The sequence below is a fragment of the Sylvia atricapilla genome, chromosome 1, assembly GCF_009819655.1.
Source record: "Sylvia atricapilla isolate bSylAtr1 chromosome 1, bSylAtr1.pri, whole genome shotgun sequence".
NCBI lineage: Eukaryota > Metazoa > Chordata > Aves > Passeriformes > Sylviidae > Sylvia > Sylvia atricapilla.
In genome coordinates this window covers 102,787,466-102,814,691 of record NC_089140.1, presented here as the reverse complement: position 1 = coordinate 102,814,691, position 27,226 = coordinate 102,787,466, and the positions used below count along the sequence as shown (strand labels likewise).

The 27,226-nt window shown below is 40.2% G+C and overlaps 1 protein-coding gene across 1 annotated transcript; it reads left to right on the top strand.

The window, feature by feature from the left end:
- The first annotated feature begins 2,102 nt into the window (after positions 1-2,102).
- Positions 2,103-26,620, top strand: LOC136358238 (uncharacterized). The gene is made up of 5 exons (XM_066314238.1): positions 2,103-2,195; positions 15,696-16,873; positions 22,084-22,220; positions 25,243-25,400; positions 26,562-26,620. Exons 1-5 carry the CDS (start codon positions 2,147-2,149, stop codon positions 26,618-26,620), a joined length of 1,581 nt encoding a protein of 526 aa, XP_066170335.1. The 5' UTR covers positions 2,103-2,146.
- The last annotated feature ends 606 nt before the right edge of the window (positions 26,621-27,226 follow it).

Genomic DNA, 27,226 nt, shown 5'->3' with positions numbered 1-27,226 from the left:
ATTCCACCACTGTTCCTTTTTTAAAACTACCTGTCTGAAAATGTAATTGAGTCAGCTGTTCAAGTGACAGCACAACAACAGGGAAAGGATGAGTCTTCAGTGAGTGATTAAAATCTGAAGCAACGCCTTTACATAACCATAAAAACATTTTATTGCAGATTTAGTCCAAAATGTCATAGGACAAAAAAGGAAGAAGAATATAAATTTAAAAACCCCAATTAATACAAGCCATAGGAATACGTTTTTTCTTTCTTGGGAGCGTTTTAAAATTGTTGGCTATTTCTGATACAGAAATTTGTCACAGGACATTAGTGCCTCTCACTGACAACCAGGCTGTCCATTCTTGCCTCTTGATGCCTCTTTTGGTGCCTGCCCATGCAGCAGGCACCAAAATTCATTAGTGTGCTCCTTCAGGAGACAAATTAGTCGGGCTGTGACAGAACTAGGGGCACATATGAACCTTTGCTTACCTCAAATACTCATTCATCTACAAAGAAAAATAATAATAATAATAAAAATTAATAATAGTCAAACTTCACAGAGCAATAATACTAAAGAAAACACCTGCCTGAATAACCACCCTTGACAGCACTCACAAGAAGTGATGCTTCCCACTTGCACAATAAGCCACTACAGCTACAGCCCATGTATGGCGCCAGGGTGGTCAGGGTCTCCCCACTCTGCCTCAACAGGGAACCAGGGGAGGATGCCCTGACTTAAGACAGAGGTAGGGATAAGGTCATGCCAGCCACACTCCAAACAGCAGGAGCTCCATCTCAGGTCCAGCAATGAGGGTCAGTGTTTCCTTCCATGAGAATCCCACTTGAAAGAGGAATAGAAGATTTGCTTCACCATGTAGGGTTTATACCACCAGTCCCTATGCTGAACATCACATGGGTCATCCAGTCCTTATCCCTTGTCTCTGGCAAGAAATAAGGTGCTGAGGGATGGTGGTGCAGACTCCACCACCACCAGAGAGAAAGCCAGTGAAGGGATCAGGACAAAAAGACAACAAGCCAATTGAGACATGCACAGATCAGCTGGGCTCACAACTACAGATAAATTCTGTCAGTAACTGGACTTCCTTAGGAAAAGAAAATAGCCTCATTTTCTGGATTTATTGTGGAAGAAGGTTTCAAGATCTTCCTGATTTTCAATCCATCTTTCAATCCATAACAAACTTCAAATGAAATGTTTTTCTTAAAATACTTTTCAACACTGCGTAAAGACATCAGTTATTGTCACCCAATGACATACAATGCAATTCTTTATGATTAAAAAAAAATGCAGAGGCCCTAACACACTCTGGAGTGAGTTGTCAATAGAGATTTTATTACAGGACTCAGTAGTGTCTGCAATGTAATCTGCATTCTCCCTTTGAAGCATCAGTTGAGAAAAGGACATTTGGTTGTATCAGCAAGTTGTGCAATACTTGCTTAAGCTTTCTTGCCTTCCCAAAGGTCAGATTATTCTTCTAAGAATTTTTTATCTAAATACGCACTGTTCATCTAATCATATTGCATATTTAATAGTAGTCAATTTATTAATTTAAAAATGCTGGAAATGCCTCAGCTCAAATCAGTTGGATCCTTTCCTTTAAAACCAACATGCTAGAGAAACCATGTTGCCTACAAAGCTTTATCACACACACCTTAACTTAACTTCATCTCTAAATGCCACCAAAGTGCCTTCTCAGCCAATTTCAAAGTACATGCAGAGCAACAATAAAAAGGAAAGAATGCAGGGTGAAGGAGAAGCTTTTATACAAGTAGGTCACAACCAGCCCTAGTCACTTACTCATTAACAATTGCCTGAGAATGTCCAAGATCCTCAGGTATTCTGTGTAAGGAAACAGGCCAAAGCAGTAAACCTATTGAGGAAATATTTGGTATTTCTGCTGTACCAATGTTTGCCCTGCAGCCTTCCCAATTCTATCTGATAAGCAGTAAGTTGTAGTAAGTGCTTTAGCTTCAGCTTAAACCACTTTATTCATCACAGGTGCAGATGAGTCACACTCATGAGAAAGCCTCAGTCATGTGAATTGGATTTAGTATAAAAATCTATCCCAGAACTGGCTGTGTTCTATGTATAAGCAGTGAAAGTTTAAGTTAAAAGATTTGCCAAGCGTCATAGTTGTTGCTGACTGATGTACTTTAAAGGACTTCCATGTAAGCTGTTAGTATTGTTATTAGCAGGTAAGTAAATTAATCGATGGTAAAGTTTCACTTTGTAACTCTGTGGTTATGGTGTTGCAGTTTGAAGAGCTGTATTTGGTTAAGCAAATGTGCTGTGCACTGAGAAATGGTGAGTTATGGCTTCTGCAGATGTGCTTGAAAATAGTTAAGGCTAATAGGACCTTGTGGGTTGGGAGAGAGGACAGGGGATGGTGTGGTCTAGGCTAATTTGATGTAAATGAGGGTAAAAATACAGCTCTTACAGGCAGAAAAATCTAATGGCTCAGCATGTTTGCATTGTGGCTTTTTATGATAGTTCTGTTCTCCACCTTATGACTCAACCCTGCTTTTATTTCTAAGGGGATCTCCCTTTGAAATGTGCTCCTTGAGGTATAAAATTATTGTAGTACTGTCCATTAGTGTTCCCTTATGTATCAGGAGGTAGCAGTCTGCTATGAATTTGAGTTATGAATTGTTTATACATATCCTATTTTAAATCTATGCTCTCAGATTTTTTATTTTTTTTTTTGGCTGTGTCTATTTGTGATGTTAAAGGGGTTAGAAAACTAAGGAGAAGCAAAGCCCAAGTCTGTTTGAATTGAATCTTTATCCAGTTCTTTAGGAGATGCTCATGAAAATTATTTCTTTTCTTTTTATTTAATTTTTTTTTTCATTTTATTTTACTAGTATCTGTCCTTGGAGCAAACTGATCTGAGGCATCAAATTGTCAGTTAATGCATGTTTTTAGAAACCTGACCCTCTAAGACAGAGCTATTTAGTGTGCTGAGAGATTATGTTTGTTAATAGGCCTTCAAAGACATGCAGCTTGAATGATAACCTAAATCTAAGGTGGTTGTCAAGTGTCTATAGGCCTAATCAGCTGCCACCACTGGGAATAGTTAATGACAAAAGTGTCCCACTTCTTTGTAATTTGTATGATTTTTGTTTTTGCTTTTAGAATTTGCTGTCATGATGCTCTTCAGAGGAAACAGGACAGTAAAGTTGCTTTCAGCCTTAAGATTGTCCTTTGGGTCTGGCATGTGATCTTAATAACAGCTTGAATAGGAACTTGGTGTTTATTGGAACAATGCCAGGCCAGTAGCTTTGAAGTGTAAATCTCCTGCTTTGTTTGCCCAAGAAGTGCAGATGAGCCCTGGTAATGCAGGTCTACCTTGCCCTGGGAGCACTTAATAATGTGCCTGAGGGATGTAGCCTGGGCTGAGAGCAGTTCCCCATCTCTGGAGGGATGTCTCGTGGCTCTACAGCATTGCTGCAGGGCTCTGCTTGGGTAAGGTGCAAAGAAAAGGGGTGATCATTTTGCCCTTGTCCCCTGCTGACCACTGGCTGCCTGCTCTGTCTTGCTGCCCCAAAAGCCTCTCTGTGGCTGTTCCTTTTCACCTATGAAACAGCTGTCTTAAATCCAATTTGCCTCTCTTCCACTTAGCTATGCAGGGAGTCTGCTGTGACTTTCTTTAGGCTTTCTAACTGCTTTAATAAGAGCATGGCCTTTGGAGATATCTTAATCTGGGAAGCCAAAAGGGGGATATTGTGAGGGGAAAATTGCTTCCATAAGTTGCCTGCTCTGATCTACAGAGTGGATTTGTTAGTCCTCTGCAGGCTGCTAACAGGGATAAGTCCTTGCTGTTCTCTGTTAGATAATCTTTCCTTGCTTTTGGGATCATTTTAGTGCTAAAGGAACTTATGGGTATGTAGTGTAAAGGTTATCCACAGTTAAGGAGGGAGTGATCTGATTTATACTCTTATGTTGACACACATCAGCATCCTGTATAAGTAAAATGCATGTTTAGGTTACAAAAATGTATGTATATATACACACATACAGTGTGTGTGTATATATATATGTATACAAGCTCTAACTAAAGATTCTTGTTGCCATAGTGTTCTAGAAAAACAGCCTTCTCCCAACTCAAAGCATTTTTTCAGAGCTCCTTTATTAATCATTAGTTTTTGTGTTCTTTATTCCTTTTATTGATGTTGCATCTAATGGTGTCAGTCTGCCTTGAGATGTTAAGACAGACTATCAAAAGATAAATTTTCTGCAAGAGTTAATTCAAAGAGATGTATTATTCCTGCAGCTCTCTTCCATGTTTCCAAATATGATCTCATGAATTTAAATAGATCAACTACAGTTGATGTCTCTTCTTGATCTATTTGAATTGCTTCTGAAGCGACTGATCATACTCTTTTGTCTCCTTCATGCTGGTGGCACAGCTGTCTGCTCATTCAAGGCCCAACTTCTGAGGTTCTGGGTTAATTCTGTGCCTCTAAATGGGCTCTAAAACTGCTGGCTCTTATAAGTAATCAGTGCTAGCTCATTCTTGGTAAGGGTTTAATCCACACCAGGGTTTTGATGGAATGGTTCAATTACTCTTTCTCCTCAACTTGATAGTCAGATGCAAAAGGAATAAAGGAGATGGGACAGTTTCCATAACTCTTAATGATGTTGTGCCTTACTCTGCAATTAATAGTATTTATAGCTTTATGTACTCTCTCTTCTGCCTCCTTCTTGATATAGAGAGGTGAATTACTGCTTCCTAAAAATCCATAATAAAGACAAAATAACTCCTGCAAATACGTTCTTTATAGAACGTTTGAGCAGTTAATTAAGTGGAGCACGGTTTCTCTTTTCAGTGACTGAACAAAACTCACAGCACTTTCTAAAGAAAGCGTGAGCCTATATATCTGCTGAAGGTGCATTCCACAAATATATTACAACTACTTATCTTGTAGCATTAGGTAATATTTTCTTTTCCTGTGAATGCTTCTGAATAATAGCCTTGTTAGAACTTCTACAGAAACAAGCTTGACATTTCAAAAATCCCCATTTATTTGTTCCCTGGAGTATCTTATCTAGCAAGTGCTCTGCATTTTCTTTTCTGCTCGTGCTATTCTCTTGTGTGTTGGCATCACATTTGAAGTGTAGATAACTGACCTGCGAAAGAGCTGCCTCTTCTTTGAGCATCTCTGACCCACCTGAAGGTGCACAAGAGCACTTCAGCCACAGAAAATTACGATATCTCTGTGACGTTTGTGCTGTGTAAATTTTGTTTGAATGTGAGGATAGTAATTGCTTACAATTCTGACATGAGGCACAAGCCACAACATGTAAGTAATGTTTGCATAATACATACCTAGAACCGTTGCTCCTCACTGAGTGGATCCTAGCAAATTAAGATGGAAAAGTTATCTTTCAGGATTGCCATTTCTTTGAAGACTCAACAACAATCACAAAACGTATCAAAGCAGTTAATTTGTTCCTGCTGTACTCAAGTGCCTCTGTGTGTGTCTTAATAGCTTCTTAATGGATGCTTAAGAAATTCTGTGTCCAACAAGCAGAGCTCTCAACACTTCATGGCTGATAATTGCCTAAGAGTTTAGTTAATAGGGTTAATAGGCTGCAGTGAGAAGTTGGCTTTTTGCTGTCACATTTGGGAATTCGTTGTCTAAGACTTGTTACCTGGGATGTCCCAATGTGTTGCTTTGAAAAAAAATCTTGAGAGATAGAAAGGAGAAAATCTCTGCATTTACTGACCAGCAGCAGATCACATTAAGTTGGATAACTAAGTACAGAGTTGAGCTCTGTCCAAAATGTTTCTTTCTATAACTTGTAAGTCTGGGTAGATTGTGTAGTTTAACAAAACATTGTGCCGTACCAGATTAAATTTGAGCAGCAATTTTTCATTTCCTTGTGTCAGCTTGTCGGGGCGGCAGTCAGAGGTAATATTCTGCCCCATCCTGCTGGAGGCTTTCTAATGCACCCCAAGACTATTGGCAAAGATGCCATGGGTAGTCACCTCCTGAAATACATGGAGGGATCATTCCAGCCCAATACATCCTGCTATAAGAGAAACCAGGACAGAATAGTGGGTGGGTGTCTTTTTTTTTTTTTTTTTTTTTTTTTTTTTTTTTTTTTAAGATTATTAGTCTAAGTACAGCTTTCACAGTGAGAGCTGGGAATGTGTTGCTCTCAGCTCTGTTGTTGTCATTGACGAAAACTATTTTTATTTGTGCTCAAGGTAGTATGGCATAAGCACCACATGGAGGGTTTGGTAGAAGCATGTTACAGTATGTGTTTTGTGGCATAGTGGCAGTAGTTCTTCATTCATAGTAACTCTCTTCATTGGGCATATCGCAGTAATGCAGGAGAAAATGTCCTGTTACACTGCCCTGCATGCACCTTTCCCACCCCATCCAAAAACCCCTAAACAAACAAAAAGAAAAAAAAAATCCTCAATCCCTCTCAAAAACAATAAAAAAACCAAAAAAACACAAACTCAAAAATAACACCACAAAATAAAAGCCAAGAAAAACCACCCAAACTCCCAAACAACCAAAAAAGTTCCCCCTAAGCCAAGCCAGACTAAAACACGGCGAAAACTTTGAGAACTTCATTAGTATCATCTTACTGAAGTGAATACAGGAAAATGCTTCCTGAATAAGATTTCTTTGTACTCAAAATTAATTTTTCGATTTGAGAAGAAAATTTCTTGATGACAGTCAAGTATCCCTAACAGTCTTGGCTCTGCTAATTTCACAGGACACAAAGGCAATAATATAAATAGAAGCATATAATAAGTATAAATAAATAATAAGTATAAATAGAAGTTGACAATTCATGCTTGCATGATGCTGCAATAGTAATATGTTGTGTGATTTCACTGCAGTCCAGTGTGTTGTCACTATGTCTGGCTTAAATACAAAATTCAGATGAGCCATGTAGGATTATTGTGCTGCACAGGGCTATGTCTATAATGGAATGTGCTTCTTTGGAGAATGCTGGAAACAGCCTCTCTACTGGTGCTGGAGTATTAGATACTGCCTTTGTGTCTAAATGTGGTGAGCATATGAATGTGAAATGTAAGAGGAGATTTGCCAACTGCTGATATCTTTCTGATTTCTCTGCCTCCATATGTCTTTCCACTGGCTGCCTCTTATGTCACAGTTTCCATCCCCCTGCTCAGATGCTTTTATATCACTTTTGGAAGAGGGATCTGTGTTCATCTGACAGAAGGCATGCATAATGTGAGCTACTTATTGAAATAGAAGCAGTTTTTTGGACCGTACATATACACTGATATTCCTGAGTTCTCCTTTGAGGGTACAGATAGGGAGGCTGGGAAAAGAAAAACCCAAAACACATTACCTTTTCATGTCTGACTAGATCTGCAGTCCCTCAGTGCAGGGTGAACTGCAAGAGGAGCATGACACTGCAGAAGTGTGTTTATGTGGCAGAAAAAATCATTCCAGTTGTGACTCAATGGTTCATTCTGTTTACACACACCAATACACAAGATCATTTTTATTTAGCATGCTTAAAATTTCCTAAAGAGGTGTGTGTGTAATACAGGTTGTTACTGAAAAAAATTCAGGTTTGCAGTTTGATACATATCATGTTTCTTGAACAGAAAAGTGGGAAGTGTGGTTTGAAACACTTCAATAAAGAAGTGAAAGATACTTCTTTGCAAATTGACTATGTAAGCCACCCATTGAAAACTCGTTTTTAAATACCAAAAGTGTAATTTTCACAATAATGTGAATTCTGCGTAACTGAAATAAATAATTTTCCAGCAAATATGTTTCTGTTTATATAATAGGTAAAGACCTATTTATAGTATAGTATAATATACCTATTAAGTATTGTGTCAAAACCAGTGACTTACTAGTTCCTTTGGGCAGTTTTAGGTCTAGTAACAGAGTCCAAGATTAAAATAATTTCTTATTCCTTATTTCAAGGGCAGATGTTTTTTCAAAGGATATTTGCAGTTTTGTTTCCCTGAAATGACCTCCAGTCTCCAAGCAAGTAGAAACAAAATAAGTTGAGGTGGGGTTTTTTGGGTTTTTTGGGCTTTCTTGTTTTGGTGTTTTGTTTTTGTTGTTTTTTTTTTTTTGTTTTTTTTTGGTGTTTGGTTTGGTTTTTTTTTGTTTGTTTTTTTTGTTTGTTTTTTTTTTGTTTGTTTGTGTTTTTTTTTGGTTTTTTTTTTTTTTTTTTTGATGGCATGTTGTTGGGTTTTTTTAGTGGTCTTGAGAGATGCTTTCTCTGGTCCTTCTGGTATGCTCCTCAGTAGAGGAACATGCTGACTCTTAGCAGCTCTGTGCCTGCTTCTGCTTGCAGCCCGGGCTGCTGTTTGTGAAAGATGACTTAATGCTCTGTGCTGGTCAGATATTCTCTTGCAGCACTTTCTGCACAGCTGGCAGATACCCAGGGTATTGAGGTTTTTTGCCTGTATCTTTGATCCTAAAGAATGTCTGTCTTTTCACTCCTCTTGTCTGAACAGTGTTTGTGTAATTGTCTGATTAGCACAGCTTTGGGCAGGTGTCAACTGAGGATGTGACAGCGAGTGGCTTGGATGATGAAGCAGGGTTTGGAAATATGTATATCAATCAAAACTTGTGAGGGTTTAGCTGTTCAGATACAGGCTGGATACTCAGTCACTTAAGATGGAGACTTCTTGTGTGCTTGTAGAATAAATTTTTTAATGGAACAAATAATCCATATTTGCTTTTCTAAGTGGATATGAGATACTTAAGAAGAGCCACTAATTTACTGAGTAAATCCTTTAGACTGCAGACAGTCACTGGCTGGATACTGCAGGAGACCAGAAGCTGAGGTGATGTAATGCACTGTATTTCGGATTAAAGATTATCTCTTTAATTGATAGCTGGAAAGCAGACACTTAAACTATTCTGACTTGTGAAATATTGCTGAGATTATGGAATCTGTGTAAGTGCAATGAGAAATTGTGATAGAGTAAGGGGGCAATACCTGGTCAATGCTGTCACAAACCCACAGCTGTCTGTTTTGTAAGTCTGATAGTGTTAAACCCTGCCTTTGCATGTAAGAACTGCTTTCCAATAAAGACAGAAACAGCTGTGCAGGAGATGCCCCTCCTGTGTAGTGTTCACTTGGTCCATGGGTGCCTCAGAAGAGCTGGTGCCAAAAGGTGATGGGAGTGCCAGGTCTGGCTGAACTGGTGGCAGCTCAGGGTGTCCAGGTGTGGAGGACTCGACCTGAAGATTCTGCCTGAGTGAGGGGTTATCAGAACAGATTTTTTTTTTTTTTTTTAATCAACCTCAAGTTTAGCATTTCTACCTGTCAGTTTAGTGGGGGCTTTGGTGCTGCCTTTGTGAAGTCAGGACATCCCTGCAATATGTGCTGGAGAGCAGCTAATTGCTTGTAACATCATCTTTTTTAATTATAACTTCAGTCTCACTATTTTGGTTCCTCATGTCTCAGAAATGATGAATCTTACCTTTTTAAAGAGTGATGTTTGCTTGCATAAATGATATGCCTACCAAAAATCAAAGTAATCTCAAATGTGTGCTGATTATCTTATGCAAATCATTTTAAGCTTATCTTGGCTAACATACTTGTTTCATTTTAGGGAGCATAAAGATGCACTTTGAAATGCAGACTAACGTGGGCAGATGAATTATACCTTAACTGAGTTCTGCTTCACTTGTGGCTAAGGGGAAGAGGGGGCAGCAGGGATTACAATTTAACCAGCCGACAATGTACAGAATATCTGCCTCTCTTACACCTAAAAGATTAGTACAACATCCAAGATAATTGCTGTTTAATAGCTGCTCAGAGATCTCATAAAGAAAAGCAATGACTGGGACTCATTTTATGGATGTATTGGTTTTTTTGCTGCAATGTGAAAGTGGCACAATGATTGTATGGTTCTAGCCAGTGTAAAGAAACTTCCACAAAACCTCTTTAACGCGATGTATAACGATTATAACTCGCAGGGGAGCATGTATTATTCGAGGAGGGATGGTTTATCTTGCATATCTAACACTTTTTCTAATTATAGTTCTTTAAACAATGGCTAATAAAGCAAGCTGCACACCATCATTGAAAAGCTAATAACTGCATTCCTCTTCAGAGGAATGGTGGTGTCAGCTTTCCTTCTCCACCAGGCAGTGGTGGTCTCTGAGACACCACAGTCACTATTATATGCATACTGCATGCTAAATGCTGAAACTCTATCCATGTGCAGATAGGGTAATGGTGGATCATTAAATATAAGTCAAGCCTTTTTTATCTTTCATCTGTACTCTGGGAACAATTCATTCAGTGTGGTCTGACAAAGTGTGGAATCCTAATGAGCCACTAAGGAAAAAGCAGCTTTGTAAAGTATGTGTTGCTCCTATGAAGGGTGCTATTTCCGTCTCTAATGTCTTCCCACCAAACATAAATATTGTTCATTTCAGAGCTCCCATTTCTCCTGTTTTCACCCTTCACCCATTTTCCTTGTCTTCCCCTCTATAGGTGAACAAATCCTTTAAATTTAGCCTTGGTAAGGAATTACTAGCCTACTGCTAAATAGCAGCTTGGAATGCTGCTTTGGGAAGGCTCATTGGCTGCTTCCGTGACTAATCAGTGAAAAATAGACATCAACAATATCAGTATCAGTTTTGAGAGGTGTGAGTTGCCTGCTTTTGCAACTTTTATACTGGGGAAAATGGAGCTAATGAATGAACATGTCAAGAAACTCTGGAACTTCTGTGCCTCTTGAGTAACGGTTAATGTTACACCCAAATAAGAGAACTGAAGGATTTACTTCAGTCTCAAGGGCTTGGGTTTAGAAACATGTAGGTACAGACCATGGAACACTGTTTTTTGTCACTCATTTGCTATTGTGTGTTAATTAACTGTGGCTCTGTATTCCCTCCCACCTTTGCCTTTCCTCCTAGCCCTGCATTAAATCTTTAGCAAAAGGTACAATGAGACAGGGCCAAATACATCTCAGTAAAACAGTTCTCTAGCTGAAACCATATTTTACAGATGATTTCTAATTGTACTTAAACTTGTTTCCTCTCTTCTTGCTACCGTTTCTCATCAAAGGCAACAAAATTTCCTGCTTATGAAGGTGCAATAAACTGGTAAGAGGGAGGAACTCCAGCCCAATAAATTCTGTGTGCTTTCTCTTGATCTGACTTAATTTTAGTTTTAATCGATGTGAAATAAAATAAATAGATACTGTCGCATAGTGTAATGACTTAAAGGATGCAACTTCATATAGAAATGTTGTTTCTAAGAGTGTTTGTGGCAGGTTCCTTGACTTGTTTCTTCCTCTTCTCCTCTAACATTGTGGCAGCTGAATGCTGAGAAGGCATTTTTTGTGGGAAAAACAGGTGTCTGAGACGTCCAATCTGCAAAGCATGCAATTATTTTGGGGAAATGGGAGAGGGAGAAATAAGGCCCATACAAATATATCATAAGGCTGAAGAAAGTAACTTGTATAATTACAGCCTTCTAGCATGGCAGGATGAGGTAGATGTTTTAGGCATGGATTGCCAGAGGGCAGTATTGCTTAGAGAAAAGACCTGGGTACTGCAGGAAAAGTTGTTTGCTTCAAATGCCTTCTGCTTCGTGTGCATCAGATTACTTCAGTAAATTGTTAGCTTTATTGGGAAGAGGAACAGAGGGAGCACCAAAGGTCCAGAAGCCATTCAGATCTTGGGCAAAACACAAGAAGTGAATTATTGTGTGTGTCTCTGGTTGACCAAGACCTGGTAACTCTTTCCCTTTATCTCCAGCATTTTAAGCATTCCCTCTGGACCTGATCTGCAAGTCTCCCCCTCAGCTACTGAACTGCATCTGCATCCTGCTCTCCTGCAACTGAGTAACAAGGGAGACACTTTTGCAGAAAGCAAGGCCCATGAACAGACTTTTTTGGGCTTCCCAGACGAGTGCCAGCTAACTTGTATGTCACTGTCACAGCTGAGGAGTTTCTGACCTATCTGATGAAGCAGAAGTGTGTAAAAGCTGTTCTCCTTTTTTTCTGTGCAGAGAGGCTTTCCTGCATGCATCAGAGTGGCTGTAAGCAGACTTCAACATCATCCTTCAGACACCAAGGCAGTGTTACCCAGTCAGCAGTTTCCTGCAGCCCTTCTATGGAGCTGAAGATTGCAAAATCTATTTCCAGGTGGTAGTAGTGACTGTTCTCTGGCTTCCAGGGTTTCTCTATGGTATGGGAGCTTATTACTGTCAATGCAGTCAGCTGGGCAGAGGAGAATTGCTCTGCACTAGAATTAAAATTTAGAGCAGGCGAGTTGAATTTTCTGTTGTTATCCACATTGGGCATTTGATCCTTCTGAGACTGAGGGGATGAGAAGTTATCAGACTGAGGTCTGAAGCAGCAAAGACAGAACTTTTGGCAGATGCTGCCTACTTCTTCATGGTCAGCTTTCCTTCTGGAAGTTCCCGGACTCTTTTGATCAAGGGTTAGGCACAGTTACTATCTGTTCCCAGCCTTTGGCATGGGACTGAGGGTGGGGGGAGCTTGCCTTTGGAGCCTGTGCATTTGTTGTTTCAGAGCTGCTGGCTGGGATACAAGGGTCTGCATGAGCTCTGTCTGTCAAAAGACTGAAAATGGAATGAGCTATTTATTTGAAGAAAGAGCTTTCTTTGTGTTAATGTTTCTTAAATGTTTTGGATGCAGGTGGGTGGTCTTCCTGCATTTTTCAGGACCTCCTAAGGGCATATTTCTGTGCTACAGGGGCAGGAACCTTTCCTATTTGTATAGACTGCAGGCTTCAGCTCTTGGCTCTCCAAACTGCACTGGACTTGCTGTGGCTGGACGAGTATTTGGTGTTGTCACCTGGTCTAAATGGCCTGGCAGGGCTCAGAATAACTGTTGGGGGGCACTTGGCAAAAGCCTGGGGCTTTCTGGGATGCTTCTGGCACTCAGGATCTCCAGCAACTTTTTATTTTACACAGGTGCCAAAGTGTTTGAAGGACCAAGATGCTGCCACTTCATTAACCTCTGATGAGTTTAGGTTGTACTAAGTCAAGGCGTAAAAAAATCTGAGCCCTTAATCCTCAACTGGATGACAGCTACTCAGTGGCTGCAAGGACTTGCAATAGTGTGGGGATGGCTAGGTAACTGTTGCCTCTCTAGCTCTTCTTTAGGTAGTGGGATTATCTAATGAAAGTTTCATAGGAACATATGAAACAATACAGCCTTAAGAGCAAAATACTGTAGGGAAAGAACTGTGTAATATTGATGACTCTACCTTGATGCTATGTATTGAAAACCATAAAAAATAGCCCATTATTTTCTAAAGGGCACTGACACTCCTTTCTATGTGATTTTTCTATACTCAGCTTGAGCTGTTGCATTGTCTTTGCTAGGTTGGTGACAGTCTGTGAAATCTCTACTGAAGGTTACTGTGCAGGCACAAATGCAAGAGAGACAATACGGTTTTAAATGTTACTTCAGGGAGAGAAGCCTAACAAAGCCAAGAGCAAATGTCCACCACCACAGCAGCTTGTAACAAGTTGTTACCTGTTTTAATGGTTTTCCACAGAGAACTTAGAGGATTTTTTTTAAACTTCTGTTATGCCTCAGCTGCACACTGCTAGTAAGACAAAGATTTCAGTGGGGTTTATGTTTCAGTGGCATAAATCCTGTCACTGTAGGTGCATGAAACTTTCTGACTCACCCACATGCATCTAAATACTTGTTTACAGAGCATTTAGATGCTGCATTCTGTGAAGCTGGCTGAACTATTGTTATAGGCACTTACCAATGCTTGCACTGGTATGAGACTTAATTTACATGATGACTTCTGAAAGAGAAAAACGGCTTGCTTTCTCAACTCCCTTGACTGTGAGGAAGGCAGAGGAGTGTAATGGTGTCTCAGGAGCTGCTGTACCATTACAAGTACTTAAAAAAATGAGTGTGTGTTTTACAGCAGTTACATGGTTGAAAGGGGTTCTCTGGGAGACTTCCATGTTGCTCTTTTTCTTCTAGTTCCTCACTCGGACATTAAAGACATGAAAGCAAGGGCAGAGTTTGTTTTTTGTCAAAGCTGATGTCATAGAGATGTTCGAAAGTAAGTTTTGTGCTGTTTCAGGATGAAGCATGTTAGATTGTGCCTTTATTAAGGATCAATGAGCTGATCAGGGGTTCTTCACATCCCTGATTAAACTCTTCCAGAGGACAAAATCTTATTTTGGAGTCCAGGTCCAAATATCATGGATAATAGCTGATTTTATAGCTAGTTTATGATCACAGTGTTTTGCCTCCAGAGAGACAAGATGGGTCTACTTCCATAAGCACTTGACCTTTTACATTTTTAAAATCTTTAGTAGTTTATTTAAGTCTTTAGATTTGATATAGAGTCAACAAAATTCTTAAAGAATAATAGAATATAAGTAATGTAGCTATCTGATTAGTGTAGTTATATGTTAAATATATGCAAGAATTCAATTATCCTTTTAAAAACTAGTCCATTCCATGGAACAAAGTGCCAGAATCTGAATTCTGGAAAGAACATAAAAAAGCCTTTATATGAATTCGATAAAAGTTTCTTAAGCTTTTCATCATTAGGCCACTACAAAAATAATTTGGGTTTATTGTTTTTATTAATTTTTTAATAGGGAGACAACTGTACTACCTTTGTCTTGGATTGCCCAACATTAAAACATGTAGGTTGTGTATCAATTTTTTTACACTTTTTCTATTGAATTTTGAGTTTTTCATAATTGTGGGGGTGGGAAGGGATCTAGTTATCCTGCAAAATTTGAACAAACATTTTGGTTGTCTTGGAGAACAGATTTATAAAAATATATCTGCCTACCTCTTATAGCTTCAGGGGGAAAAAACCCTCAGTGTTGCCATGACTTGGAAAGATTTAGTCAAGGCCAGTCATAACCTGGGGTGTGAAATATTTTTCCCATAGAGATGAATACTGTTTTGTCTGTAGAATTTATTTGCTTAGACATCTTCTATAAAAAGAGCTATTTCTGTTGAGTGCAATTGAGCTGCACTGACCGATTAAGAAATTTTCCTGGTTTTTTGGGCTTCTGTGGAATTAACCTCTGAATTGAGGTGGGGGGGGGGGGAATTCCTTTGCTCTTTCAGTGCTTTCACTGCTTGTGCCTAAATGGATGAGAAAAGCATCTCCCTCTGCAACTTCACTGAAGAAGGAAAGGAAATGAGATCGGGTGAATGGGAGATATTAAGATGAAAGAGGATGTGGCAGGAGGTTGCTGTAGAGAAAACTGTAATAAATACATGGGAAAGAAAAAAGTAGTGTGTGCAGGTCTGATTAGATGGTGACATGCTGCAGTTACAGGAGAGCAGAGCTTCATGGGCAATCTTCTTTCTGTATGTGCTCAGCTTCTGAGTTTGGCTCAGGCTGTGCTCAATCTCTGTAACTACCTCTAGGCAACACACCTGCAGTCCCTTGATAAGGCCTCTGTCTCTGTGGTGCTGCATGCTGTGAAATGGTGTACTCATGCTTTAAAGCATGGGAGACCTAATCAGGGCAAGAGCAGAAGTCAAGACCACAGCATAGTGATTAGAAGCAGTAGTTCAATCTTCAGTCAGGCTCTCCAGAGGTTTTTAGACTGAGCTGTTTAACCAGGCTGAAGCTCCTCCATAATGAGTCCAGCTGTAGAGCTGAACCCAGACTGAACTATTGCAAGAATATTTTTTTTAATAACTGCTTTTCTGCCTTTTTTTTTTTTTTTTTTCTTCCCCACAGTTCCATTTAAAAAGTTCTTCAAGCCTCAAAGAAAGAGGAGGATCTTGGATAATCCCCAGCTTGGAAGAAGAAAGCTTTGGTGTTATAGGATGAAGGTGATAAAACAGGAGTTGTGCAGGAGTCAACATCAAGAGGTTGTTCAGGTAGATGGAAGTCCAGAGGGGGCTCAGCCTCACGAGGTGGTCCAGGAACATGTTCAGGTGGATGTAAGCCCGGAAGGAACTCCTCAACTCAGCTCACCAGTACAGCTGGAGCAAGGAGACCATCCCTCAGCAGCACAGCTACTGCCCTCTGCCCAAGAGCCCCAGGAAGAGAATGATACCCATGTGCACCCACAGAGGCAGGCAGTGCAAGGAGACATGGCCCCAAACATGGGACCACAACCAACAGACCCAGGCTGCGAGTTCCCAAAAGTGACTGTCAAGGTGCAGCCCCAGAACATGAGCTGCGGGTGGGACTCCCCAGAGGTGACTGTGCAGGTGCAGCCTCGGAGGCCAAGCCCGAGATGGGAGGCCCCATCAGTGACTGTGCAGGTGCAGTTAGAGCAGCAGGGCCCAGGGCCATCTCTCCCTCAGGTAACTGTACAGCTGCAGCCCCAGGAGGGGGGACAAGGCACTGCTGGCATCAAGGTCACGGTGCAGCTGCTGCTGGGCTGTGACCCAGAAGATGTAACCTGCCTCCAGAACCAAGGTGAGGGGATGTTAGATAATGGACAACTGTTGACCCCCCCAAAAAATCCAGGAGAGATGATGAGGATGACAAGATCCGAAGGTGAGAGAAAGCGTGCTGTGGTGGAGCTGGTGCCGCAGGGAATTCTGAGCCAAAAGCAGGATCAAGGAGAAGTGGAAAAAGCCCAGCAGGACCAGAGCCAAGAAGAAAGAGCAGGAGTGGTGGAGCTGTGTAACATGCAGGCTGGAGACAAAGCAGACCTGAATGGGATGGTGACAGAGGAACAGCTGCAGGACCAGAGCCAAGAGCAGGAACAGCTAAAAGCAGAGCTGCCTCTGCAAAAGGAAGACCAAAGAAGTACAGAGATAAGACAGGAGCAACATAATGTCCGAGAAGGGCCCAGGGAGATTGTAGAAGGCCAAAAGGAAGACCTAGGAGGAGAACCATCTAAGAAACGTCCAAGAGAGGCACCAAATTATTTTGTTGCTATTCCAATAACAGCTGATCAGGTACTTTGAAGTAGCTGTTCTATTAAAAAAAAGCTTAACTTAGGCTTAATTTCTGGTCTTGATTGCAAGGATTGTTAACAAGCCAAGAGTGATCAAATTCTGCCTGCTTTTCCCAAGTGATTTGTTGGGTCTTGGATGGAGTTAGCTTCCTCATAGCAACACTTAAGTGCTGTGCTTTGTTTTGGTAGATACAGATGTGTTTATATACATCCAGGTTTCAGCTACTGCTAGGAAAAAAAAAAAATCACTTCTGCGGTTGCCACTGCCCTTTCTGTAGGGTCTCTCTCATCACTAGTATCTTTTATTCTGTAATCTTTTTTCAAAAAAAAGGCCTGGCTTTCATCATCTTGTGTTGTCCCATCCTACATTTTCTTAGGGCTGAATTTAGTACAAGGGTATTTGTTTTTTTGTCTCTTTTTCCACTGAAGTTCACAATGGAGAATGAGAATTTCCTTCTCTTCTGCAGAAGATTATAGGGAATTGGTCTGTTTTTTCTTCTCCATCTTTTATCCAATAAACTTGTCCTGAGATCCTAGATAAATGATTAATTTCAAGAACCCATGTGTGCAGTCTATATGCTCACACTTCAAGGTGTGCTATATTCTGTGACTCCCATGTTTAAGCAGTGTTGGAAAAAGCAACAGATCATTTCACCTCTGGTAACGTTAAACCAAAGTGCAGCAAACAGTGGAAATACAAACAGACATATTCTCTTCTAGAGGCTTTGTGGGGGACCTAAAACTTTCCAGTTATGACTTTAAATGCTGCTTCTGAAATGTCATACAGTATTGCAGGGCTTGGCTGCTACAGGCCCTATCTTATGATCCATGGAAGAAAATTCCAAAAATGATACAATAGCTAGAGAGGAAGATTTCACACTTTATTTACTAGTTAGGGGCTTCAAATGAGTCTTACATAACTACTGCACAACTCTTTGTACTTGTAAACAAAGTGGGAAAACACTGGCTCACCTTGAACTACTTATTCCCATTCTGCTGCTATGATTTTTGAAGCTCACTCGAAGTTTTCTGAAAGAAGAATATGGAATGTTTCATTTCCAGAGCAATACTGTCATTGCCTTTATGGACAGGATTTTTTTTAACCTTTAGCCTTCCATAGACAACTGTGACCTGCTGATGGCAGTGGTTTGGGGTTTTTTTTTGGGGGGGGGGGGGGGGGGGGGGTTTTGGGGGGGGGGTTTTGGGGGGGTTTTTTGGGGGGGTTTTTTTGGTTTTTTCAGCTGCAATGTCTTTGCAGGTATGCAAAAGCAGACAAACTGAGACCACTTTGTCCATGTATCTGCTGTTATCCCACGGGAGCTTGGATGGGATTCTGTTCCAGCATTGTGGAACAGCAGCTTTGTCAGGTGGGGCATGCCCCATGCTCTTTATGTAGGGGCAGCAGATGACTATGAACTCAAATATATTATGAAGGGAAAGAACAGCCCTGACTTGCCAAGATAATGAGCAGACTATTCCACCTGGCAGAGAAAGACAGGGGAAAGTCTTAATTTGAATTAGAAACTACTGTGTCCAGCTAGCATGGGCAGAATGGAGAAACAGTACATAAATTATGTAAATTATTAATATTTCTAAAATATATATTGGTATCTTTTCCTATAAATAAAATGTAAAAGGCAAAATCTGGGTAGTAACTTGTATGAACAGCGTGAAAATACAGCTTTCTACTATCAGCACCTGCTAGTAGTTTATGGTGCATTTTCCAATGAACCAAATAGATATTGCTTGTTGCAATATATAACTTGATTGTTTTTTACCTAGCTTAAGCTTTCATGCAGTGTCTGGCATGACTATTTATGCTGCTGACAGGCAATAATTAGGTAGAATTGATGTATCTGTTGTACAGGATTTTCCCTTTTTCTTCAGTGGGACTAGCAGTTGTGGTACAGTAGTTTGCTTTGGCAGGCTTCTGAGTTTTTGTTTTTACCGAAGTTAAGTGTAAAAACACTTCTGCATGTGTTAGAGGGAGACGTCAAAGGTGCCTTCCTCTTGGTTGGCAATTATTTGCTCTGGCTTTGTCTCAAGCAGAATGATCTTTGAAGGTTATCTGGAGGATGGCCTCATATAACTTTAGTGATTCCTACATATGACTGGCTTTTGAGAGGTGAACAAAAGTGCAGAGCACATCAGGAAGATAAATGCCAGGAAAGGAAAAGAACTGTGTAAGCTGAAGACAATGTTGGCAGATGAACAAATGGGTATGAAGTGGGCAAAGAATAAATTTACGCTGGAAACTGGAAAGTTTCCTGCCGTCTGAGGAATGAGATCATGGAACAGCTTGAAGGGTCATGAATGCTTAACTTATTCTGCTATTTTAATGAGATTTGAGTGTCTTAGTATATGGCCTGGGACCACATCCTGTGCAGCCCAATTAATATTTTTCCTTTCTTTTTCATTTTCTTCTCTCTATCAATTGTTCCCTTACAGATTTCCCTGCACTCACACCAGCTCTGGTAATCTGGCAGCTCTGACATCCCTGGTTGGATGCTCTGCCCAAGATGTTCCTAGTTTGTGTTCCTCTTAAGTGCTATCCTTAAGGATGGCAGTGACATGAGACAGTCTTGTATGAAGCCTTGAAAGAACACTGAAAGGTGCAGCACTGGTAAGGTTGGCATATAAACGCAAAGAGTGTGAGTAAAGAAATCATAGAATGGTTTGAGCTAGAAGGGATCTTCAATGTCATCTAGTTTCAATCCCCCTGCCATAGGCAAAGACCCCTTTCACTAGACCAAGTTGCTCAGAGCTTCATTCAATCTGGCTATGAATACTTCCAGGACTGGGGCATCCACAATTCTGGGCAACATGTTCCAGTACCTCACCACCCTCACAACCAATAATTCTCTCCTAATATCTAAACTAAACCTACTCTCTTCTAGTTTGAATCCTCTTTTTCCTTGTCCTGTCACTCCATGCTCTTGTAAGAAGTCCCTCTCCATCTTTCTTGTAGTCTTGCTTCAGGTCCTGAAAGGCAGCAATTGGGATACTCTGCCCTTTCTTTTCCAGGCTGAACAAACAGAATTGTCTCAGCCTTTCCTCACAGGAGAGGTGCTCCATCCCTCTGGTAATCTTGGTGTATCACCTCTGGGTTCATTCCAACAGCTCCATGTCTTTCCTATGCTGGAGGCCCCAAAGCTGGATGCAGCACTGCAGGTGGGGTCTCATGGAGTGGAGGATGGAATCCTCCCTCGACCTGCTGGCCAAATGTGTGTGTATACACACATATGTACCTCCATATATAACAATGTTTTGACAATTTTAGATGCTTTTACCTTTAAAGCAGACATTCCTGCCCTCACTGACTACACAATTTGGTTGTCTGCTACTCTGTAGACCTTGTCTATTACGGAAGGGTTTTAAAGATGCTGTTAGCGCTTTGGGAATAATTATTTTGCCTTAATTATTTAAGAGAGCTTTCCAGATGGCAGGGCCTAGGGCTGTTGACATTTTTCTCCCTTTCAAGAGGACAAAGGAAAAGCCTTGTTCCAGTCCTGGTTGGTGCACAGCCTTTTTTTTCCTTTGTGTCTAAGCAAGGCTCCAGAAGGCTGAAAACTAGGCTTGTACTGGATTGAATCTAACAATGTTATGATCTCAGGCTTTTAGTACTCCATTTTAAGTGCCTCCTTTTTGCCCCTCACTTCCTGATACCCTCCCAGCTATCCCATCAACTACACAGCATTTATAGAAAAGTTCTAGACTGATGCACAAAAAAACCCCAAAACAGTGTAGTGATAGGGTAGACAGTTCCCATGGGAGGAGGACCAGGAAGCTGTGAAAATAAGAAGAGGTAAGAAAAGACATTAATGCTACTCTGTGGTAGTTAAATATCTGTGTGAGAGAATTTCACTCAAACTCAGCTTCCCAGATGTCTAAGCCTCAAACTGGTTTGTGAAAGGAAGTTCTTTCTTTTCTGCAGGATGTTTTTGGAAGGATTGGGTAAGGGAGAACAACAGGAGGCTCTTTTGTAGAACTACTGTTAATACTTAGCCTAGTCTGTTGAAGCAAATGTTGTAGTTTGTGTGGTCAGATAGCTTGATGGCTTGATTCCTGCTCAATGTTTTCACAATCTAAACATATGCTGTAAATAGCAGGCTGCAATAAAGTTGCAGTAGGAATTAACTTAATGTAAGAGTCAGTGATGTGTTTTTCACAGTGACAAATGTACCATAAGGGTTGGTGAATTCGGGGAGTTTGTATCTTCAAATGGTCATTTTAATTGTGTGTGGCTTTTATCCTCATGTTTATTTGGAACTTGGTATTGGAATATCTTCTCACGTGTAGGCTGTGGGACTACTTACTGGGCTGCACAATGACTGCTAGGCTTTATGGAGAAAGATTGCAAAACAAAAGCATATTGACCCAGCTGTTTTGATCTATGTAAGAATAAAGGGGAGCTCTAACATGTGTGAGCACCTGGGCATGTAAGGCAGAGTTTGCTCAGTGAAATAATTTGAAAATCTATAAGTGATTTCTCTGTAGCTTGGACTTCCACCAGATACTTAGTACCTGTGTGAATGAATTCTTCTCCCTCCTGCCTGTTCCCATGACTGGCTTATGAACCTTAACAGCACATATCGAAAAAAGAATCTTTGGAGTCAATTGTGTAAAGGCACAGATAGATCCACAAGAGCCAGAAACTGGCCACACAGTTCTGAGAAACACTAGCTGAGAAAACAGCATGTTTACCCAGTCAATCTACTTTGTTTGGTGCTGCATTTTCCTTTTGGGAAGAGATATCAGTTTAATCTGTGATCAAACTTGTAATCAGAAAATGGCATAAGATTAATTATGGAAATGCTATTCAATTTCCACAGTCTATTAACAACTGACAACTGCATGAAGATCCTATTAATATTTACACAGTGCTGTGAGCTTTAATCTAACATGCTTAGGGTCAGATTCACACCTACTTTAAGATCTATGGCTTCTGGCTCACAGGAGAGCTATGAATTTAGCCTGTAGGCTTTAAAAAGGAAAACAGAAAAAATCAATTCCTGAAAAATTAAGTACAAAAGTGAAAGTTGCTATATGATAAATCTGGAGTGAGGAGGGAGAGGAAGGTGGCTTTGTGGATTCCTGGCTTAAATGCTGAGTTGCATTGTTGCATTTTTGGGTGTGTAAAGCTTTGGTATTCTGAATTTTTCCAGTAACATGGACACATTCAAAAATGAAAATTTGTCTCCTCCACTGCAGATTTTGGACAGAATTGAAGATGTTCAAGAACTTATATTCTCTAAAGAACCTGACCTGTCAAGAGCTCTCCTTCCTGTTCAAACTATGCACCTTACTATAATAGTAGCTCATCTGGGAACAGAAGAAGAAGTGAAAAAGTAAGAATCCTGCCAAATTTAAGAGCAGTTAATTTCTCTGTAAATGTGGTAGCCTTAGTGCTGCTATTGAGAATCATTATGTTTTATTAGAGCCTACACACAATTTCTCTTAAACTTTTTTTTTTTAATCAGTTTCTGGCTTGCTTTCAGTACCTGTGGGGAAAGATCTTTACAAAAGCTAGCTGTGATGCGTCAGAGATTGAAATTTTCTTATCTGCCATGGGGTGAAGAGAAAAAGCAGTGTGGCTGTAAATAGTATTACTGCTTTCTTACTGTGTTACTACCACAAATTAGCTCAACAGATGTAAGCTTCCCTGAGCTGCTGTCTTTTGAGAAACTGCAATTTTTCAGATCAGCCGTACTTTTATCAGCTGGAAAATGTTAGCTGTTAAGATATATTGCATTAAGAAGAAAACAACAACAACAACAAAAAAATCTGCCTAGTTCTCTCCTGAGCTGCTCTCCTGTTGAATTCAAGCTGTGGGCTGTCACTGGGGCCCTGTGAATTAAGATGGAGCTATTGACAGATGACTAAGGAAAGCTACCCTGTGGTCAGGAATTGATAGAAAGGTCCAGAAAATAATGCCAGTCTGCTGCAGGTTTTTTTTTTTTCTCTAAGCCTTATCTGACTGTACCACACTGGAAAACCTGGAACTCCTTGACATAAGGAGGCAGAAAGGAAAGGCCCATGTGTGCCTGGGAAGGCATCATGTGATAGAGGTGGGAACCTGGTGAGAACAGTCCTTTCTTCAGGGGCCCTGGCACATACCAGCACGGGAATGAAAAACAGGCCTCAACACCATATGAGTGTCACACAGGATCCGCTTGGGTGTAAAGCGGAATGCCTAGCTGGAAAGGTGTCAAAAAACCTAATATGACTAGAAAAAAACCTCTTCTGCCCATACAGGCAGCACCAGTTAAGCATGATTAAGATGCATATGACAAGCTTGTGTGTGCTTTATTTTAAAATAACCTGCTTTATTTTTCATTCCAGAATTTTTTGGAGGAAAAAAAAAGTTATATGGGCTAAGGAGACATGCAGAAAGGCAGTGTACAGTAACTCAGTAATAAAAGGCTGTGCCAGTGCTGCTGACTGGGCAGGCTGATGTCCAAGAGGATAGGAAGGGAGTTGATAGCAGCAATCAAAATGGGAATCAATTGGTTAGGGAAGTGAGTGGAGCTAAGCAGTGTTAATGAACTTAAGAGTGGATGTGTGTCTGTAATGTAAAAATAATGGACATAACTAATGAAAAGCAGATCTGCCTTGCCAAATGTTTTTCATTCTGTATCTTTTACCTACCTCCATAGCTCTTCTAAATGAGGCTGTAGCTCAGTGGCTACTGCTCTGTGCTGTCCTATGAAGAGACTGCGTTGAGCTCAGCTATTTCTCACTTCTCAAGCTAGCAGCACTGCTGATGAAACTGGCCCAGCCCCTCACAGTGGGAGGGTGGTATCTTCAGTCTCAGGGCAAAAGCTGGAGCAGAACTCTTTACATTGACATAGGACATGTCAATGTATGGAATGTAAATGAAAAGCTGAAAAAAAAAGCAGGTTTAGATTAGATACTGGTAAGAAATTCTTTACTACAGTGAGATCCTGAACAGAGAGAAGTTGTGGATGGCCCATCCCTGGAAGTATTCAAGCAGTGTGGGTGGGGCTTTGAGTAACCTGGTCCACTGGAACCAGGTTAAAACTAGATAATATTTAAGGTCCCGTGCAACAGAAACCATTCGATGGGAGAAGTTTTCTTAGCAGTATTTAATTTTTGCTTAGACATTATGAACTTACATGAAGGACTAGATTAGTCATGCTTGTTGAGATGGAAAAATCAGAATCCTCTGCAGAGAATTCACTCTCTTTCCAACTTCAGTCCTGTCCTTGCTGTATCTTTATCTGCTGCGTCCCCATGAGTCTTGGAAAGAAGCTGCTCTTATGCCATTAGAGCTGAAATAATTAAAATGTAGTAATGAGGACTGTTCATGATGTTGACTGAAGTGTGGCCTCTGTATGCTTTAAACATGCTTTCCAAAGGGCATTAATTTGTGCTCTGTGGGTTTTACTGCCTGGTTTCTATTTGGATGTTACACAGGTCTAAGATTTCTAAAGAGTGGAATGAATGCAGTCAAAACTTGTTCTAAGTATAATGATAAAATAAATGTGGCTGCAGCAGGCCCAGTAACCTATGGATGGTGTCATGCTGCAGTTTGTTAGAAGTATGAAGCCTTGGTAGAAGGCTTCTGGTCAAATTCACTTTGAAGAGTATCCCCCTTCCTGAGACACCAGGGCAAAGAAGGGCACCTGTAAACTTCAGCAGGTATTAAGTTGCTGGAATTCTTGGTGCCTATATTTAGAAATTTAAATGTTATGCTTTTTCTGTGTCTTTAAGAAAGATGTTTTAATTTGAAGTGTTAACGTCCTTTTTTGAGATTTCTGTGCACAGAAATTCACTTGAGAATTCACTTTTTTTTGAGATTTCTGTGCACAGCCAGGTGCAGATCTAAACTTTATTAATATGGGATGCAGAGCTGAGAACATAACCATCAATTTGATATTTTGTTACCTAGCCTGGAATAGGAGGATATAATGGAGAAAAATGCTAATTGTGTTTCAGGTGGGAGAATGAATTTGTTTTAGTTTAAGAATAAAATTAGTCAACCAGTTGAGAATGACAGCAATAGAGTTTTAAACTACATGATGCAAATGTAAGTTCAGTTTTATCCCTTTTGAATCTTCAGTAGCATATATTCACAGCTTCTCTGGAGTGTTAATATTTTGAGTGTTCACTAACAAAACTCGCTTCTAATATATAAGCTAAAGTTGAAGTGAAAGGTGTAGTGTATTTAAAATCTTCTTAACTGTTGCAAAAGAATTAGCAATGAAATACAGTGTGCTTGTGATACCTTGCATAGTGCTGCAGATTGGTCAAAACCCAGGTATATTGGCTGGTATTAAAAATAAAACAATGTTTCCATATGTAAAAACCCTAATAACTTTCAGCATTTATATATTGATTATTTTTAAGGGCTGTTCTGGCACTGAAGCAAAGCAAAACTAAAGTGGAAGACATCTTGCAGGGTAAAGACCTTAATTTGACATTCCACGGGATTGGAGAGTTCAATAACCAAGTTCTGTATGTGAAAATGTTGGAGGAAAACCAGAAAATGCTTAACAGAATTGCAGGTAAATACAAATCCTCATTCTCTAGCACCTGTAATAAACCAGTTGTAGAGTCTGTCAGCTCCTGTAAGCACTGGCCCAAGCTGTTGGGCAAGACTGTGATGTGTTGCCTTTCCTTTCTTCTCCTCTCTTTCTTAATTGTTAAAGCCAACAGCTGGGTTCCTGCAGAGCATTAGGTCTAAAATAGCTTGTCTGTACCAATATGAGACAGGTGAAAATGCACAGACATTCATGTGAAGATCACAGAGCAAAGCTAACTTAACCTGCCCAGCAGCTGGAATCTCACAGGCCTGAGGTGTGCAGTGTTCAAAGTGACACCTCTAAGTGAGGCTCCGTTCACTCTAATAATTTGAAAGTGTTTGCTTCAGGAAAGCATACAAGAACTTCCTTCAGACTGGAGTATGCATGAAATCATGAGTACCTCTGGGATGGAAGTGACAAAAATCAATATTTGTCAGCATATGTGTGTGTTGCACAAACAAATCAGTCTTTTGCTTCCACTATAGAAGATGAAACAGAAGTGTAAGAATAGCCTATCCTCTGCTCTAATTTCCCAAAGCACTGATGTGCTTATGAGATGTTCGATACCTTTGATCTGCTTACCTGCATCTGAGTACTGTTCCAGAAGGGCTCAATGCTCTATTCTTCCTCCCTATCCAGTTCTGCTTTTAGGACCCGCATTAGCCTGCAATGCAGAACCTAATCTGTATCCTGGGCTTCTGTTCCAACAGAACAGAAATAATCAATATACATTATTTTTCTTTGCTATTTTCATACTAAGCAAAAGGGAAGCATAGTTCAACTAATTCTTCTCAAAAAGGTATGCAATACAAAGACACTGTAAACTTCAAAGAGTATGATTCTCAGAGCAGTCTGTTTTGCTTTCTGTTGATACTCATTCAGTTCTCAGCTTTGATAGACTAGTTCTGCTCTTGTCCTCCTGTTTATTTTGCCTCTTAAGTAGTCAATGTTATAACTAGACAGGAGATGCCTTTTATGAACAGCTTCTTTGCCTCAGCTATATAAATTAGCCACTTCACTACCCATTACCTCTTGCTTGACTCTGGCCTCTGCTTCTCTTATTGTTACATCCATACCAAAGCAAATTTTGACTCAAAACAGTGTGCTTTTGTTGAAAGTACTCTGATGTCTGGGCTTACTAAGATTGCAACCTCAACAAACTTGCCCATGCACAAACTGCTTCTTCTCAAGGCTTTGACTGAAAGATAACAAAGTAGAAGGCAGATGATGCAATTTCCTATAAGATTGTATCTGGTACATGCCTGTCTACAATATATATACAATTCAGTGTCATTGAAATAAGAGGCTGGTTGACTCTTTGATGCCTCATGTGATTGTTTCGACAGCACCACCTTGGCTCTCTCCTCACTCCTGAAAAATACAGAAATTAGTACCTCACTCCATCTGAAATGACTGGTTTTCCTTGACTCATTGTCTTGCTTAACTGAGAATTCTGTTCCCAATGAGTCATACCATACAAGGTCAATCTTTATCATGCTATTTATCACCATCAGAAGTGTTTAATTTGATTCTGCAGAATGTGTGCTATGATGCTCTTTAAATATCATCTTAGACCTGCATTAGCTGTAAGAACCATTGCAATAGTGGGTGGCAGATCCTTCATGTTCTCTGCCTGGCAAACCTGCATCTTCAGGGTTTAGGAAACCTAATATCTAGCTTCTGATCTGAACCCCTTAATTAGATAGAGGAGAAAAAAAAAATCTGATTGTAAGCCCTGGGAATATTCTGCCAGTACTTGTGTTTTTAATGCAATATGATTGTTCACTGATTGCCTGAAATAATTCCTT

Bases quoted from the DNA above. Each gene is read 5' to 3' on its own strand.
- LOC136358238 (XM_066314238.1), top strand. From the start codon at position 2,147: ATGTACTTTAAAGGACTTCCATGTAAGCTGTTAGTATTGTTATTAGCA. The intron at 2,196-15,695 runs GTAAGTAAATTA...TCTTCCCCACAG, and splicing joins GTTAGTATTGTTATTAGCAG to TTCCATTTAAAAAGTTCTTC. The intron at 16,874-22,083 runs GTACTTTGAAGT...CCTCCACTGCAG, and splicing joins TTCCAATAACAGCTGATCAG to ATTTTGGACAGAATTGAAGA.